Source organism: Botryllus schlosseri, chromosome 16 (genome assembly GCF_051294905.1).
Source record: "Botryllus schlosseri isolate E-star chromosome 16, Bs_hap1, whole genome shotgun sequence".
Lineage (NCBI taxonomy): Eukaryota > Metazoa > Chordata > Ascidiacea > Stolidobranchia > Styelidae > Botryllus > Botryllus schlosseri.
The window spans coordinates 7567622-7587000 of record NC_137251.1 but is presented as its reverse complement, the minus strand read 5'-3'; the positions used below and the strand labels follow the sequence as shown (position 1 = coordinate 7587000).

Below are 19379 nucleotides of genomic sequence, written 5' to 3'. Positions count from 1 at the left end.
TGAGTCAACTCTATCCATACTGTTACTTGCAGCAGTTACTGCATCATTTCCGATTGAAAAAGCTTTATAAACGCGTTCATAAAGAGTATTAAATGTAATACCGACGGATATTTTACATTGCTGACAAGCTAGCAGGATTCGAAGCTGAGTATATTTTACCAGGGCATTTATCAATCGATTAGACTGAATTTCGCAGTAATGTTTCCACACACCCATTGAGAATATCTGGGTGACTAATAACTATCCGTTTACAATTAGGGTTACCATACTCAATACCAACAGCCATCAAGAATAAAAATATTTGGGTGAATGAGTAGTTTGGCTTATGGTTGCGTAGAACGTTACGCATACGTATCATGGAGTAATGAATACAATGCGGTGTATTATCATCAGCAATGCATCGGGATTTACGTAGGCACTGTTCTTACGTCGTCGCGCGAAGTCGTACACGAAGACAGCATTCCCCGAGGCCATCGCGTTCGGCGATTTTGAATTCATTACCACCGCGGCCACTTGGAAGCCACAGCGAAAGAAAAGCGACATTATTTGTCGAGAGCGATCTTTTTTCGCTTTTGACTTCTCTCTCGTAGATGTTCTACCAGAACGGTTGAGGCTGCGTTTCTTTTGTGCTCGTGTAAATCACTGTAAGCGACTAGTCACTTTCTGTCTAGGAAGACGAGGTATATCAATAAACAAAGCGATGGTGATGTAGCGTCTGCTGGGAACGGACATTATTGATATTAGTTTGCCGAGGATTTAACAAGTTGCGCGCGTTCCGACTACGGCATCAGGGAATTAGATCGGCGAGGCATGCACCATCTGGCTTAAAGAGATAATTTTCAGATTGAATCATTGAGGGTAATAGTCTAAATTGGACGCTCACTTGAGCATATCAACAAGGTGGTGGGAACAACAACTTGAGTCGTAATATTGAAGACGTGATGAGATAATGAATAAAGTCTTTATTTAGATGCAGACTAATACCTTCGAGTATGTAGGTTAACACGATCGATTATTTTCGTCGCCTTTCCTGTGTTATGTGTCGGAAGCACGGTAGTAGTAGCTCAGGTATCATTAATAGTTTCATCTTCGAGAGTGAAATCAGTCTATGTTGGTAAGGACATTTTAAGTACTGGTATAACCCTTCAGAAATGAAAGGACAATTGGGATAGTGCGTTACCATTGTTCTACTTGAGCGATCCTTGAACATATCGAGTGATGGGGTGAATTAATTCAGATGTAAGATTATTGTTCGATGCCAAGACCTAGTAGCGGGTATTTGTAGGTCATTTAACGACGTCCCCCGTCAAATACAAAGCATTTAAGCGGGTTATTGTGTATGTGCACGTAAATAGTGGCAGTAGAATAATACCAACTGAAGATCTGATGAATATAACCACATTGGATATTACTACGCTATCTTTGGATTTATGACAACATACGAAGAATACTGCTCTAAACCAAGATATGGCACACATGGGAGCTCCTAACGGCATGACACAGGTCGCTCACTCCGAAGTGGAACGGCATATACGGCAGAACAATGAAAGATTGCGATGCATTCAACGGGTGAGTGATGTCATTTTAAGCAGCACGCTTAAAACATTAGTCAATTGTGTTAGTTCCAAGACCTGTGTAGCTTGGGAGCATATATAGAAGCGATCGTTATTAGAGTGATGTGCGATGCGGTTGATCGGGTTCTCGAACATAATCCTTGTAAACTTGCGACCGATTCTCTCGTTGGCGGACTTGTTACTACAGTGCTAAGGAATTGAATATATTATTGACTGCGTGCTTCTTTTTAGCACTTACAATCACCTGGCGCGTTCGAAAAGGCCGCCAAAGAGCTCCTGGAATGGTGCTCTGACCCAAGAGCGTTCCAAAAAGCTTTCGAAGAAAGCCTTATGAATTGTTTAACGGTGAGAAATCTTATCCATACACACTATTGTTCTATTAAATAAACTCGATAAATTTAATATCGGTGAGCCAATAAGTGACTTGTCAATAAGCGTTATATTTCGTTGATGCATCTCGTGTTTTATGTACAGAGGCACTTGGTTTCTTCGTTTTACTTCTCGTCTAGTACCTTGTTTTATGTAGTTTACCTAGCACTGTCACGCATTGTTAGTGCCAACAATAACGGCCTACTCTATCGCAACAAGAGTTACAATCTATATTGTTTCCATCTCTTTAGGCATGAGATGTAACGTTCAGGTGAACGTACATTTTGCAACGCTGTTGACGTTGTTTGCTCACTTGTAAAATGCTTCTATTTGACATAGCTTCACATATTGTAGCAGTTTAGCTGCATTAAACGATATTGACATTGCCTGTATGCGCGTTTGGGCCTATTTCTTAGCACTAATTTATCAATCCGCGAACCTCAATCTGCACACAGAAATGTGACCAGCCTACACATCATAATTCTAAATCGACGATATATACCAGGTCGGATTCATTATGCGTTTAGCAAGAGCAATTTCTATTGCCTCCATAGCTTTCATCGTTTATGACCTTTCACATAGTAGAGTTTTGCGTTATTTTTCAATGACTACCATGGTTTCTATAAATAAGTTTCTTATTTTAATATACTTAGGGCCGCGAGATTGCCAACTACTAACGTGAACCGTGGCATTTGAAATCTTAATAGTATTTCGGGTAAGGTATAAATGCCACGAAAAATACGAGAAATACTTATACGCGACATGCTTTGTAACTTGTTGACTGGATGTATTAAGTAAAACTTCTGTTTTAATGTGATAAGAGCGAATCTACGCCACAGCTGTGATGAAAAATTGTACATAGTGGAACGTACAACACCGGCATTTCCTATCTTGGCTTTTACTCTGTACTGTTCTAACAGCTATAGCATCCAGCGCATAACGTGCTGTAGCGGAAATTGACTTGTGAGAGCCATTGTTCTGCGAAGTGTGCTGTCTTATCCATCGCCCGACTATTTCGGAAGCTCGTCTCGCGTTCGGTTTTGACTGTACTTGTACGGCGTACGTTCATGATTTGCTAGGATATTCGTGCTTACGGATTGGTCCTTCAATTTCAATGCACCAACTTCGTATGAAGCCTGAGCTGGTTAATCCGACCCGTCATGTAACAATCATCTGGTGCTCTGGATGGAATCTTATGTTTTTAAGCCAGTGTCCGTAAACGCGCGTTCTAAAAACGAATATGTGACAGGTATGTAAGATGTATACGACATCAGTTAATTGGATGTTTCAATATTTTGATTTGTTCGCCAGATTGTTACAATATTGGATATCTAATTATCTGTGTCGTTTTGACTCGCATTACCATTCCGTTGTGCCGTGTCCCTAGCCAGGTTAGCGGGAAATACCGTCAATGTAGTTTCAACGAGATTAAACTAGTTCTTACATTATAGGATATGTCAACTTCCAGAATAAACCTTCGCATAACTGTTTTTGTCTTTGTGCTATTTTGAGGCATTTCCGTCGCTATTCAGTCTTCTCTGCCGTCACGCCTGCTGCCTTTGTAAGCAAACAGAAGTACGAGAATGGTGACAAAATGATAAAATTTGTCTTCTGTTGTTACAACAGTCGCTGAATTGCCTTGAAGTCACGGTCTTGTTTAGGGCTGGGTAGACTCTGTACGCTTTTCTTTTAGAAATCACTTAACCCTTGCTATTATATGACTAGCTGGATACTGTGAATAGCCACTGATAACCTTAGTTTGGGTGATTCTATCTAAGTTGCTCCACATTTGACTATAAAGGGGAGATTGTGTTTTACACGATCAATCCATCAAGCAAGCAAAGAGCCCGGCAATGACAGTCTTAGCATTCTTCTGCAATGCTTCCGATTCGTGAAGTTATTGACCTATCGCTTCTTCTCATCAGAACGGTACAATGTATTATTGTGAATGAGCACATGACGGCGTTGAGCCGAGTCGCTGGCATTCTAATGTTAGTTTTATTGATTAATATTTGCTTGTATGGAGTCAGGGCTGTGCGACGCAGCTATCACGAAAAATCGATACCTCTGGAATGATTGTCGAATGCGAGAATGTGCATGATAGATATTGCCTTTCCGAGTTTCCTAATAATGGTCGATAATCTTGGCCTTGTCAAAGGTTTGATGACATATGCTACGGGTTTCTATTTGGTCTCGTTATCCCGGCCAGGCGCGAGTACTGGTTATCCTTATGCTTCCCAGTTTAATTTCATCATATACTAGAAATTAAGGTAAAAATAACATTCCTTGTGAAAGGCTTACATCTTCCTACGCGGTAGGACTTGTGAATGAATCACCAAAAACGGTACTTCATGACTAACTGCAACTGAAGCATTGTCTATGATGAAGGGAATTGCCTTTCCTTCCACGCGCTGTAGTTGATAGATTCTCGGAATAAGAATTACTATGCTACATGCTGCACAGACGCTTTTAGTCCACGGGCTGTATTTTCGTAAGCAAGTCGTGACATGCCAGATACATTCTACTGTAATAGCTAAAATACTAAAGTTTCATTCGAAATTCTGTGCAGATTAATGTCAAAGGTCAGAAAATCATATTTCTCTTGCATGGTGCCTTGAATGCTTATTGGATGAAGATGAAGTGCCCGATTCGTATAACGTGTGCGCTGGTACCGGTGGTGTCATATTGGTGTCACACTGTTTTGATATTTTTGATGCTCCTTGCTAAAAGGTGACCCTACACTGGTGGCGGTGCGTACTTCGCGTTATTAAACACGGCACTATTTCATGGCAGGTTGTCACTATTTGATGGGAAATAGTAGCGTACATGATACTTACCGCTGTGTCGTTTCATATTGTTGCGTTACGCAATATGAAAGTTGCGGCAAAGTGTCGCGTTTCGTGCTGTGATTGACCAATAACTTTAGCTTACGTGCTGTGATGTCGTTAATCGCGCATCATACCATCGGTGGCAATTCCGCAGTGATTCGCGGTGCGCATGCGCGGAATAGATCGAGAATACGTTACCTTCAATTGGAACTGTGCCTCTGAGCAATGTCAACCGCAATGAATAGAGTAAGATGTTAGTAATTAAACACGTCGCCTGAAGCAGATCCGACCTGCCTAATATCTGTGAGAGTAGGCGCAGCGTCAGCGGAGATTATCTTAAATACGAAGGTCCCACGGTTTGCCATCGTTTTTACGCAGTGCTTTTTACTACGAAAGCTGATTTGAGCTTGCTTACCGCTTGAACTTGACCACTCCCGATGCTCGCGTTGTTACTACCGCAAGAATTATGACGTGACAATACTTCCCGTCTCATTCTCGTGTTGTCTCGCGTATTCCATCGCGTAGTAGGTGACAGTAACTAAATCATGGGAGGTGTAAATTATACATACAATCACATTGGTATATGAAACGGAATCTGAAACGTATTACTTGCGTATCGACGGCATACAGCTCGTTTCGGTGGATAATTTCACGAGGCCAGCTGAAATTACATTCCGGTAGACACGGTATGTGCGACACACGTCTTTGTGGCGTGGACTCCTTGAACTGATAGTAACATTAATGAAAAGGCGATACGCAAAAAAGGAGGAGATATCCAAACAAATCCGACTAGTTTACAATCTCAACAATTTAGCAATGCTTCAATGAGAATGTCGGACTTCAGTGACATCATGTGTTCGATTTGCTTGAACGGTTACACTGTCTGGCTTTTGCTTCGCCATCAGGTTTGGGGTTATGAATCGATGGGATAGGTGTGTGATGTGTATGTAGACTGCAATTTGCTCCTTGCTAAACTTCCAGGCTGTGCTATTTTGGGACATCTAACGTTACAGTGTTCGTTACCGTCATAGTAGAATTATGCTAATTGAACCGCTCCCGATTTATGTATATCGTGTACTTACCTTAGCTTACCAGCAGCATTGCGCACTTTTGCAGTCTCTTTAAGGCTTAATTGTACTTATCATTTACAATTTTTCAAGTTGACCCCGCGATTATAGTTGTAAGTCGGTCGCCTTGGATGCAGTCACCCGTTTCAGCTGTGCTTCGCTTTGAATATAATATGGTGTTTATTGAAATACTAAGTGAGATTGTAAATGTTCAAAGTAAATTAATTTCGATGAGACGCTACGAAATAAATGGAAGCTAATAAGCGCTTAGTACGCCGTGGAAGTCCAAATTTATTGCCGCCCAATGTACACAAATCTGTGATTCTAGACACGGTAAGTTTAGGTATGCCAATAGACGCTCGATAAAATCAACTAATAAAACAAAATCAAAGTATTTGATTGTCACATTATATTTATCCGTAAGCCGAACACTGTGAACAGCCTAAGGCGAGATGTCTTGGCGCGTACACCTTGTAAAAGTGACAGCACGCGAAACTAGCTCCTAACTATGCTAAGTGTCGCGAATTGACAAATACTCCAGTTTCTGAAATAGCGGTTATGATTCACCAGTTACAAATGGCATTTATCTTTCCTCGACAAACGCTTTACCTGTCGGCAAACATATCCGTGATACCATCATTTGTCATAATTACGCAATGGTAGGAATTAAAATCATACCGTTATATCAATTGATAATCCGTGCTACATGCTAATTGTAACCGCATTCGCAGAATTACACCGTGCACATAGTAGACTTTTGCGTTGAAAGTAATGAGACTTCGAATCTCGATATTAAAGATTTTTGCGCTGGTAGACGCCTCGCGCCGGGTAGTATTTATATAACAGATTAGTCTAATGACGATATGCTTCGTTGCTGTTCGCGACACGCGCCTTGCCCTTGATTGAAATTTGAATTTATTACCTCGCTGCGCTGTATGTCACAAGTTCCATGTGTCTATTGCTGGATGACGGTACGTGTCCATGACAGTTTGATGACGTTTGATCTAACAACACATTAATGATGTCAAATGCGACCTTAAGCTAGCTTCAGTTGCACGATGTGGTAGAGATACAAGTTGCTGATAACGCCATATCAACTGGGACACAACATTCCAATTGGCTCGCTTACAATATGATGCCGTACATTTATGTTTGCTTAGCTATTAGGTAAATTTATGTCGCTATTATTGGATGTAGATTGAATAACTCCTTGTAACGCGAAGGGCTTCACCTTCGTGTTGTATGCGTCTTGCAGCAGTGGTTTTTGTATGCTATGGTATTAGAACGGAATTAATCATCGCGACGGCACTACACTATCGGTGAACATTCGCTTACAAATCAAATACATATAGAAGGGGAAAGTTAATATCCAACTACTTTGATTCTGTTGGTATTTGCATTGTAAGCAGCTCGATGCCGACGCTGTAGCAATGTAGCGACGCCGAATCATGTTATTATTCAATTTCACGACGAGGGCGCAACAATTCAATGACTCGACTGCGAGTTTAGTATCAATTGTAATAATTCGAGTATAGTAGAGAAAGACATTGTTTTCGGTTATCGAAATAATGCGCCCAATGCGACTAACAATTATTGTATCACAGATAAATATAACTTCACTTCCTATCCGCCACGATTGCCTTGAAATGTCGGCAGGTCACAAATTCAGTGTCCAGAGGTCCAAGGTCACACGGCGAATATACAATGGAACGACATTTCTATTTAGTAATGAATGATCATGCCGTAGCATCAGCCCAAAGCGCTAAAACATATAGTCATGGTCAAGAAACACAAGACTATTATTTAAATTTTTATTTGAACTTTCGAAGGTGTCATTACTGGTATGTACGCCATCACAGCTGGTGCTTGAATATTCGGCTCTACTGGAAACTTATTGTTACTCGGAATCCAAGCACCCGATTTCTGGATTTTGCTCAGCCATAAATTATTACAAGCGTCAGTCTCCTGGCTATCCGAAACGTAGCGGACCCACATAATTCCTGACCATTGTAATATCTTCATAATAGGCTATGAGGTGCTGCAGGTAATTGATGCTACTAGGTGGAATGGTCGCGTGTTGTGGTTTTGCTTCCGTGTTCGGTGGGTGTTGGTCACTCTTCGGCTTTTAAAGTTCACTTTCAATCGTCATCGGTTGCTTTTGCTGACAATCCAGGCGATGTCACATGGTTCCACTTCAGGTACAGCATGGCCTACTAAAAACTACTAGTAGGCCATGGGGGCAGTAACTAAAACGTTAACCGACCCTAAAACACTATCATCTGTGTCTTGATTCCTGAATTGATATCTCGTGTCGCCCTATACAATAGATACCTCTAACGATTGACAAGGAGGCAATATCCAACCGTAATGTGAGAATAAACAATGGTTTCCTAACTACAAAACTGGTCCAAACTACCTATAATAAAGTCAGTAGCACTTGATGCAACGAATAAATATCAGGCCGATGCTCATGGTTACCGGTTGAGAATCATTGTGGATTAAGTTTATAACGTCACAACATCCGCTACAACATTGTTTGCTGTGGTGCCGCCCCGCGTTGAGAAATCGTGTCATCCGTCTGTGGACTGTTGATTTATCCACAGCTAGAATCGGTCACTGGGAAATGAGCGGCAATGCCAGCGAGTTATACTAGTGCGGCGCGCTCTCGAAATGTAGACTGTCCCCAAATCTGTCACGTGAGGATAATCAAGTTTGAATTTCGACGATGGAACTTGTTCGTCGTGTCGTTTCCATGTACCGAGAACCGATCGTATAACGACTGAAATTGCCAAATGTTTCCTGCTAAGAATGGAAGTTTCGCTCTTGGAGCAATGGAATAATTTTCGATTACAAGGTTCATTTCGTTACGTTAGTAAATTTCCATCAAGCCCGTAATGACAGTTGAGCTTTGCAACAGCGGATAAGGAAATTGCCTGTTGGCTGACTGATCCTTGGTATCATGTGCAAGGCGATTGCCATTGGATCATGCGCAAGTGTAACACGCAATAAACACACTCCAATTCATTGAGCTCTAATAAAGCGTTCCCGTGGTACGTGTTCATTGTGAAATCACGGAAGACACCTTATTATTCGCCATGAAGACCAACTCAAAAGCGTTGACTCATTCACCCCACGAAAAAGTGACACGCGAAAAAAGCCGACTGAATTGGAAATTTTTATTTAATCTTACACCGCGAGCCGTATTACTCAGCGGGAGAGTACGATCGAGTTCACGGCGCCGATTTTAGCCAACAGGTTAACAAGATGCGTTGTTACTTACACTCACACGCGTGAGTGATGGCACACCGCGGCTAGCGAAATTGTCATTGTTTTTTCCTGGATAGCCCGTAATTCCGTGACCCGCCGGTGTACTCCAGACGGCATTTCCTATACCCCGCGCGTTCCTGGTGCTAACCCATGTTAGTTGATGTGATGTGACTATTCTGCTTCGAACTTATTCTGTTTATCCAATGAACAAGTATTTAGGCCTGACAGTAATAGTGATGTATCACAAAACTGTAAGTGCTCACAGTTAGTTCGACCTCCGCGGATCCCCATTCCCGTAGGGTCAACGCCTGAATGGGTAGGACTATAAGAAAACGAACGGGGGTGTATTATGGAGGGATTTTGGTAGCGCGTCATGAGACATTGTGTTTGCTCGAATATTTGTAACCTATTGCGTAATTGAATTCGTCAAACGGCGCGTTGTGTTAAAATTTCGCCGCAAATGGGCCGTTTTTTAGGTGGGTGGTCGCTTATTGTGTTTAACGCTATCGATTTAGCGCCGTCGATACGTTGGCCGCGCACGCGGCCGCACCGTGCATTGCCGAATCGCTGTTTACAAAATTCTGATCCAATCTTTAGGCTCGTAATCCGGTAAAATACCAGATTTGAAAGAACTTAATCCGAAACCCAGACGTGGTTTGTGGATGTGTGTAGTGCCGTAAAACTGAAGGTACATCGAAGCGGTAACAACCCTTCTACACGATCGTGACGTTGTTCCGAAATCATTAACAATTGACAATGATAGCAGGGACTAATGAATCATGGATTACATCTCCTCCAGAGAGCCATCGGTGCATATGAACTTTGATAGGTCTCATTCGAACTGACAGAAAAATACGATAGCTCATTTGTTTGAAATGTTTGAATTGGTAACCTTTCATCCAATGATCAGCATAATAAAAGATATATTCTTCTAAAAAAGAGGAACATTGACACATTGTTCATATGTTGATTTTACGCTGACATCCCAGCCAATTCTGGGTATTTGTCATAGCGATTGGGTTTTACCGGATCTGAAATAGGCTGACATATGTCCTGAACGGTAGATCCGATGCCACCTGTATGATGCAAGCTATAGGTTTCATGCCTATTCATTATAATCATGATGTGTAAATACTAAATGGTATCGTGGTACTTCGAACTCATCGATTGATCTTCAGCCCGCAGCGATCATGCATCGTGCATTCTCGCAGGGCAGTGGTGAAGAATGTATCCTATTTTGGTGATAAGTCCGACAGCGAACTGGTATTGCTTGCCGTATCGCGTTGCAATAGATAGTTGTTTTGTGCAAGTGTATTTGTTGAGTTGAGCGAAACAGCGTAGCATTCGCGGTATGTCGTAGATATCGCGATAACGCGGGTCTTGATTTGGTTGTTGTGTATCTGGCGAAAGTGGCTTTGTGACGCATAATTCAAATAAAGCAGATACTGCACCGTCGAAACTTCTGGCGGAGTGAATTCGTCGTTGACATCTGTTCGGTGGCAGGATTTCTTCACGTATTAGCAGTGTCCACATCTGGTCGATGGCGATTACGGTGGGATACGTCGTAGCATTTTCCCAGTTGGTGAAAATCTATCGTGCTGTTGTCATCTGCGTATCGCGAGGAAACGAAGTTGGCATCTATCCGTTTCCAATTATACTCTACCGGTACGAAGTATTGTCGAAATGGCAGGGTAGTCCATTAGATATAATATGTGCCCAGATTAGCTAATTACCGGCGTAATCCACACCATTATTCGCTAATTCCAATTATCCTCAAGTCACTACGACGAATGTCTTGTATACATACTGTTCGAAGACTAAAAGCATGATGGTACATTCACGACTAATGTAATTTCGCGCAAGCCGTCAGTTTTCGGTGATCAACATTGCTCGAGGACGCGACAATGCAGATAAGAGTGCTCATTTTGCAACGTTCAAAAACCCTAATTAATAATTCGTGCAATAAAACGACTGCCGATACCGGAGATTAGGGAGATTAAGACCGGCCAGTGCTATCAGTGTAGCAAACGTGCGCGCGTATCGCTATCATTACGGGATGAGTAGACATAATCGTTACACCGGTTCAGAGCGGACGCAACGCCTCTAAGTCAGTTTTCGGTCCTATTTGAGGTTCTGAACGTACTATACCTCAGTCAATACAGGCGCATGCAATTCACCATATAACAGTGACAACCGTGAATATACCATCGTACATTTGTATGATAATGTCGATTTGAAGACCATTTCACTCGCCAAATTGATAGACTTGATGTTATAGTCCGTAATATCTCGTTACGAAACATCACCACTTGACTACAGTGTAGGCCTAAATAATATATTGAACCCCGTGTACTCAGCGTGTTTCGCATTCACAACGGATCGGTGCAGAGAGAGAACAAAGATACGGTCGCGCGATGCTACTGTTTTCTTGGGTGTTCGATATATTGTCGATGCTGGAAACTAACCAGAGTTCCTTTCAATGTTGAGTTCAAAACACTATCCATCGCTGGAGGCCAAACGAGTTTACGCACATAGTTTCGCTGCTCCCGAAAATAGCCCTTCTTGTGAACTCCCGATGTTGTGACATTGGATCTTATGTATCGCAAGGAGCGCGCGCGCACACGACTGCAACAACATATTTGATCACAATATTGTATAGCTTGTACATCTGCGTGTGTAATTCAATCGCGGACGCGCCAGTCTATTACGCGGTGACCGCGCACCATTTGCGGGATATTTACATGTCCTTAATCGAAAATGAACTTAGCCTGTTTCTTTCTTCCGTGTTTTCGACCGATTCGACAAATAGTATCGTAGTAAGAAAACAGTTTTGGTATGTAACTCGTTGTGTGTGATTCATACCGCGCCAGAAATACCAGTAACTTTGCATCATAAGTCATGTGAGTCACACCGCCCGTCGTAGTAGCCACCCCTGTTCTAATTCCTATTAGCGATATAGCGGGAGGTCTTCTGTCTCGTGAAGTGGCGTTTTTCGCGGTAAAAATAAAGGCGCCTCGCAGCGTTTTCAGAAAAAAAATTGATTGGTGTAGGAAACTTTATTTTGTGATTGGAAATATACCTCAAATTTATATTGTATATGTATCGCGTGCTGGGCGCGCGTATACTCTATATGCGTCGGAATCGGTATTGAAAAAGAGAGAGTCGCAACCACGGTCAAGTTCTTGCGATCAGTAATTATTTCTTATTGAGAATAGTGATAATTGAGTGCTTGCCGGGCGCGTCAAGCTCTTACCTTGCCCGTACGCGCTTTGTAATGTTATTGGAAAATGCCGAGAATTAAGGAATGGCACGTTCTAATTGCAGGTAATTAGCGAAGTCGCGTCCAAGCCGGGATACAATTTGAGTTTGGGCTATCGATTGCTGGCCGTGTGCTCAGCGAACCGTGACAAATTCTCGCAAAAGTCCTCCAGTGAGTATACCGCGGCCGCTCGCGCTGAAGTTACGTGTAACTTTTACCTTTCTTCAGGTTATCTGCACACTTGGTGCGACGACCTGGGGAAGCTGTTACTGATGCAGCACCACAACAGCAGTCGGCCCAACGACGGAATAAAACCGGGATTACCCAGCCCTTCTCCGAACAATCACAACTCGATGGACATGCCGTATTGTCCCACCGGACCGATGGGTCCGCGGATGGGGTGAGTGAAACATGCGATGTTGAGGGGTGGCTGACATTTGAACATGCGATGTAGTAAATAACGACACTAGAACATGCGACACTTGAATATGCGACTTTATAACCCCAACACTAACCGGAAACGTTACGTTGTAGTGGTTACCAATCTTCTGGTTGTGTAATTTGACTAATTGGCGCGACATGCCAGTAATCTAATTCTGATCTAATTTGTGAAATATTTTTGTATTCTAATTTTTATTCTATTTAGTGAAAATGGTACAGGTGAACTGTATATAGTGCGAAACGTCCCAAGCTTGGTGTACAGACATTTACCAATCGCAAAAGACTCTGCTTTGAAGTGAACCGAAGTCGATTTTCGTCGTATTTTTTGAAATTCGGAATTTAATTCAATTTCCAAGTCTTTGCGAATTCATTAATTGTAATTCTAATCAAATTTTCTAAAAACTGTGTAGCCATAATTCTAATCCTCATCTAATTCGGAAAACCTGAAAATTGTCTAGTTGACCTTTTCTACGTTTTACTTTGTCGGTATCAGACGTAAGCCAAATGCATTTTCAAAGCCGCAACTAATCCTACTGTGTTTTCCAGCGGGTATCCACCCGAGGGTCAGCCCTGGAACGTCCACGATTCCAACCGAAGGAACATGCCAGGCCCGATGCATCCAAGACCCGCCTTATCCGTGACCACCACAGTGTGGGGCGTGTCAGACGCCACGCAGTCTCCCGCTATCAGAGGACAGAGCCACCCGTCGATGAGCCAGTACCCGATGGGTCCGAATAACGCGACGCACCCGCGGCCGCAAGGGGTCGGTTATCATATGAACATTTACGGGCGAAAACCGGGGCCGTACCCGAACAACGGACCCTACCCTCGAAACGAATACGGCCCCATGAACGCCGGACATCGGGGTGTCCCGGGCGCCGGATACGGCCCGAATGGTACACCGCATCCGGTACACAATATGCGATCAGACGCTGTGAGTATGAGAGGATTTAGTCAGACTTGTACGAACTGCCGATCTAGTTAGATGACGGTCAAGTAACTATCGTGTTTTGAGTCGCTCTAGTTCTAATTTCTAATGTAGAAGATCCGATAGTTTTTACAATCCTGATTATAGCCCCTTCCTTTTGAGTCGCATTTAATCGCCGATTATTCTTTCCAGAACGAATACCCGCCACCCGCGGCTGCTGCAGCGGCCGCAGCCGTGGCCGCTGCCGCCGCGACCGCCACGGCCACAGCCACCGCGATGGTCGTTAACGACCAACAGCAACAACAACAGAACGAGATGTACAATCAGGTGAGAAATATGCGGCGTAACTTTGCCTGGCGTTGTGTGTGTCGTAAACAGGTGTATGTGTTCGCTCCTCTGATCTGGCGTGTTTTATGCGGAACTGTATCAAAGACGGCGTAAACATGTTACCATCAATTGCAGGCGCGAATAGACTGTAATTGATGGACGCGCCGATGTTTCCAACAGCCTGGAGGCGGATTCAACTATGACACGGGAATGTATGTCCTGATCGCTGATAATATGCGATCTATTGATGAAATTAGTCGGGTTGCTAGCTTATAACTTGGTGTGATTCTTGAGAGTGTCCAACACCGACTCTGAGTGGGTGCATCGCACCCGTAACACTGCAGTTTTACTTGACCGTATTCGCTAGAACTCGTAGTGGGGTACTGGTAGGCATGCTATTTTCCGCACAGCTTGCGTAAACTCGTGGCAAACTCACGAAATGATGTCGACACTGTCGCCTACGAAGTATTACGCCTCGAAACGTGTCGAGGTTACTCGCCTCGTACACGCCTTCCCGGGTGCAGTCAGCGAAGCCTCAGTGTAACGCTCGGTCGAGGCTAATCCGACACCGGTTAAGGTGTCGTGCCTTATTAGTGTTCTGGAATTTAATAACTTGGACTGATCCGTGAAGGCGAACACACCTTGTTGGTTTGGGTTTTGGTGAATTCCGCATCGCTCCGGCGCGGACTTAGAAGTCTGCCGTAATTTAACAAATTATTGAGCCCTTAGGCGCACGAAAATAACTATTAACTTCCCTTTCAATCGTGACATATTTTAACTGGAGGATAATTTGAGCTCGGCCGTGCGAAGTACCGAACGGGTCCGGATCGCGGTGACGATTTTAGAGTTAGTTACGCGCGGTGACAGAATGCGCGTTGCTATTTGCGTATTCCTTCTCGTTTGTCTGTGGCAAGTAAATTGGATTCGATTCGGTCGGCCGTGATGGTATCGGCTAGGGCTGGGCAAAATCGAGTACCTGAGTGATTCGATTGTGAATCACGCATTACGCTTCGAGTCGAGTCGAGTATTCGAGTATCACACATTATGACGTCACAACAAAATATACTATATCAAAGTTCAAATATGTTCCTTTTAAGCCACCACAAATAACATAATGCCTGTTGTCCGTCACAGTAAATATATTTTTGGTATTTTTTCGACCATACCGATTTCATTGCACTTCTTGACAATGTTGCGGGATGATCAAGACTTCTTGAATACGTTATTTCCAGTAACGTTCGTAGTTTTGTACTATGTCTCGTACGCTGCGACCCGGCCAATCAAGGTTTCAAGGCTTCCTCGGTGGAAAATAGTATCAAAACTATAATTCTTGTGAGTAAATTAACTTTTAGTTGCGAGGAGCGTATAATATCAGTACTCGAAAAAAATCGACTTTTACTACTCGACTCGAATCATTAAAATGAATACTCGATTCAGATTCGAGTACTCGAATCATTTTGCCCAGCCCTAGTATCGGCCCGATTCGAGGTAGTTTAAGCATTATCTGTCTGGTGGCGTTGATATATATTTGCGAGAGAGACGCAATCTATCAAATCGATTATTACATTTACAAATCGGCTACGGACTCTTGTTTATTTCCCGGTTATATCAAGGCAGCGAAAACGTCATTCCTATCTTTGACAATAATGAAGATAACTGGCGGACTAGGGATTCAATTGTTTAAACCATGTTTGCTAGTGACATAAGAGGTAATAGTGATCGCAGTATCGTATTATGCATCCCGCCGCGTCTCGCTGTTGTGTAACATTGTGATACATGCGCTATCCTAAATGAACTGGCGAAAAATCGTCGGTATCGATTTAATTTCTCCTGACTTCTATGAGCGATGTCGAATATTCAACCTTATCCCAAGAGTGTTGTGTCGTTGGAATCTTGTGCGTTTTGCCATCGCTCAGCACGCTATCGACGTTCGGTATATTGGTTAAATAGTCAATACATATCCAGTATTGACACACTGTCGGGTTCTTTTGCACAAATGGCACTTCTACCTGAACACGATCTTACTATATTAAAACAACATATAGCGAAGGTAATATCAACACACCGCTCGCTAAGTCAACAAGCAGGGTGAGGGTTCTTGGATCAAGTGTGTGCCGTACGCTGGGCCCGCGCGGCATTCGGATAATCAGGCATTTAAGCGACCAATAATCGCGGACCAAGCAACAATGGTGTTTTGTAAGAATTTCATTACCAACCATACAACTTAACGGTAACTGTAGGTTCGAATTTGACGTGTATCTTTACACGCCTATTGTAAGACGCGTTTGGGATATGTTGTGTGGTTTGAGCGGATTTCTTGAAGTCAGCAGCAGATCGCTCTGAATTCCACCGGCGATTAGGTTCTTTTCAGCAACCGTCGGACGACACCGTTGAATAAGCGACATGTTCATTATGACGCGCACAATTCACTGAACGCTGGCGATCGTTGTATTGGCTTTCGCGTGCGCGAGATTGACCAATAGAATGTCAGCTGGTAATGAAGTCATTCTGCGTGGTCGGCGTTTTTTAATTCCCGTACGACATCATAATCGATCATTCCGTCGCCGAGAATTGCCATTATTCGATACGGAAGAGATTTTTCGACATGCAATCGCGTGTGATGTGGGGAATATTGTGCGCGATGTACCTTTCGGTATGATGCAATTAAACGGCAATTGGAATCGTGTGCAATTGACAGCGGCCGGGCATGCGCGCGTGGGAATTAGTAACGGGGGTCGCTTTTGATGGAATAATCTTCGCCCCCGCGAATGTGCAGTATTGGTTTTTAGGTCGCCGAAAATTATCCAGTGCGTGACTCAGAGCGCTATCGCACGAGAAGGCGTCTGAAACGAAAACAGAAATGTAAAATTTCGAGGGTTCAACCACTTTTTTTAGTTTGTTTCATTCTCTTGCCGTTTGTAACCTCAAAACACCTTGCTCGCGGATCGGAATAATGTTTCAATATCGCTGTATTAACTGTTTTTCCGCGCCCCGTAAGAAGTAAAATTCGCCACTGCTACGATACTGACTAAAAACGGCATAGGTGATTTGGTACGGCTCGGAATTCAACTAGAACTGATGTTAAATACGGTTAGCGGCGTGCGTGAACTATACTGTCGGGTCAAACCGGTTTGTGTGAGGCATCTGATATATTTTTGTCAAAATTGTTCGAAGATATATTCGATTTCGAATTTTCTACCGGCGCGATTCGAATTATTCGAACGAGGCCGAGCGGCCTTTTCTACTTGTACCTGAGTGGTAATTTACAGCGTTACTTTCACATCTACTTGAGCAGCTACGCTAGCTGTTATGACAACATCTTATGGATGTATGTAAATCAAATGTAGGACTGGGTCTATTGTTTCCGAACGTTACCTAATTACCCCGTTCGATCTGAACAACAAGATTAAAATCCTACTCCATCGAGAAAACGTAAAGGAAACCAATTTGAATAACAGTTCCTCAATTCGAAAATTCCAAATACCCCGCCTTTTTTCGTCTTTCGTCTATCCTTGGAATGAACACATTGCTGAGTTCTTTTACTTCATACCTAAACGTAAACTCATAGTGTCGTAATACCCATATTTCGGATCGGTCATTTCAGGTTCGACATAGCTCACGCCACCGCATCATGTGAATTATCGCCGTTGCCAAAATTCGTTTGATATGACGTAACGATAGTGTTGATGACGCGCGACCGTCGCAATAATCGAACTCGGCTTGCGATAACAACCTCTCGAGCATTGCCATTATGTCCTCGGCGGAAAGCGGCCGTTGTGTATTCAGTGTTTCGCTTCAAATGGCGAATGGGAGTGTACGACGTGGTATGCATAAATGTATGGATTGTGATAAGTGGGGCTCGGCTACTCGGCTCGGTTTCTAAGTTGAGAAGTTGTGATCGTATTAACGCTAGTCGCAGCTGTTAGAATTTGGGAACGCCACGTTAACTTTGACTTGTATTGTTTTCTTGTTGTACCGACTTTACATTGGTAGTGTGACAGCGGTTTGCGATGCGTTCAATAGACTGATCATAGGATTGCATATAGGAATGAATATTCCGCTTATGACTGCATATGGCATATTTATAAAGACAATCCACTGGGTTTCGTTGACAAAAATCACACTGTGGCATAACGAATTAGAGAAAATCGCGGTGTAAGTTTTGATTATTTCGACACAAAAGTAGATCCTGACCCTTGCGCAGGATTTCATCATCTCGCTATCCCCCTATCAGTCGGTGTTGATCAAAACGCGACCGCAACGCCGTCAGTTTGAATGTAGGCTACCCGAAAAAGTTCTTGACGGATTTGTTGTTACGACCAATTGGGGTTTTTGCACGGTCTGATACTTTTCGAGAGTTACATTTAAAGTCGGGAATGTCAAAACTGGTACGAATCACCGAGCGTTAAGTCGCTTGCGCTGCCAGCTTATCAAGAAATCGCGGTGTGAAACTATGTAATGGGGCCGGTAGACATTGCTGCGAAAACCTACTCGCACGTATCGCCACTGTTTTTTTCCAGCACACAGTCCTCCTTTTTCTCGGAGGCTAGCACACAGCTGACATACAGAAATACCTAGAAGTGTTCAAAATATTGACAATATAATTATGGACGAATTGTAATCCAACTGCGTAACGCTATGGTATTTTGGCGTGTAACTGATCGAGACGTATTTCGCGTTAAATGAGCATTAGTTTCGTCCACACGACACGAATGATGCAACGATATATCTCTCAATATCGCCGATAACGGCTTTGGTGTGAAGAATTTGTGGAAGTGTGAGATAGTTAAAGTGTTTCCACCTGTGGATTCGTGACTCCGTCCCACATCGCTTGTATTCTGACCGGAAATAGCTGCGGGCACGGGAAATTGATGGGTTCGCACGCCTCATTTAAACACGGAAGTCCAACCTCACATTTGCGCGTACGCCTGATAGGCTCCTCGATGCATTGCCGCTCGGCACAAACGGCCGATGTCAACCCCGGTCTTCTCTGCTAGAATTTTTAATGAAATGAGCATATGGCGCGCCTGCGACTTATATATTTGGAATCTGCTCAATGATGACACTGTCCTAATTTGCCGTATCAAACCTCGGTTATCTCTCTGTGGATCTTTGCGTATCGCTTCGTTGCTTTTCCGCGGCCTTCTACGCGATGTATTTGTGTAATCCTCGTTGGTTAATCTCAAATGTTACGTTCTCAGAGGCATTGTCATTTTAACCACCGTCTTTCTTCTTGAATTTTGCAGCACTTTCGGCGTTGCGGGTACTTAGTTTGTGGTTGAATAGCGAGCCGCTACCCCAGAACCCTAATATATACTG

General features: G+C 43.3%; 1 protein-coding gene across 2 annotated transcripts in view; it reads left to right on the top strand.

The window, feature by feature from the left end:
* The first annotated feature begins 621 nt into the window (after positions 1-621).
* The window catches only part of LOC145459167 (zinc finger MIZ domain-containing protein 1-like), a 41816-nt gene continuing 23058 nt past the window's right edge, over positions 622-19379 (top strand). Inside the window, exons 1-6 of one of the 2 annotated variants that reach the window (XM_080337800.1) lie at positions 622-1569; positions 1806-1919; positions 12430-12535; positions 12593-12764; positions 13352-13739; positions 13926-14060. In XM_080337800.1, the coding sequence (XP_080193926.1) occupies positions 1468-1569; positions 1806-1919; positions 12430-12535; positions 12593-12764; positions 13352-13739; positions 13926-14060 (1017 nt within the window). In that variant the 5' untranslated portion in view covers positions 622-1467. The remainder of the gene's footprint in view (positions 1570-1805; positions 1920-12429; positions 12536-12592; positions 12765-13351; positions 13740-13925; positions 14061-19379) is intronic. The other variant, XM_080337801.1, reaches the window with a different exon arrangement.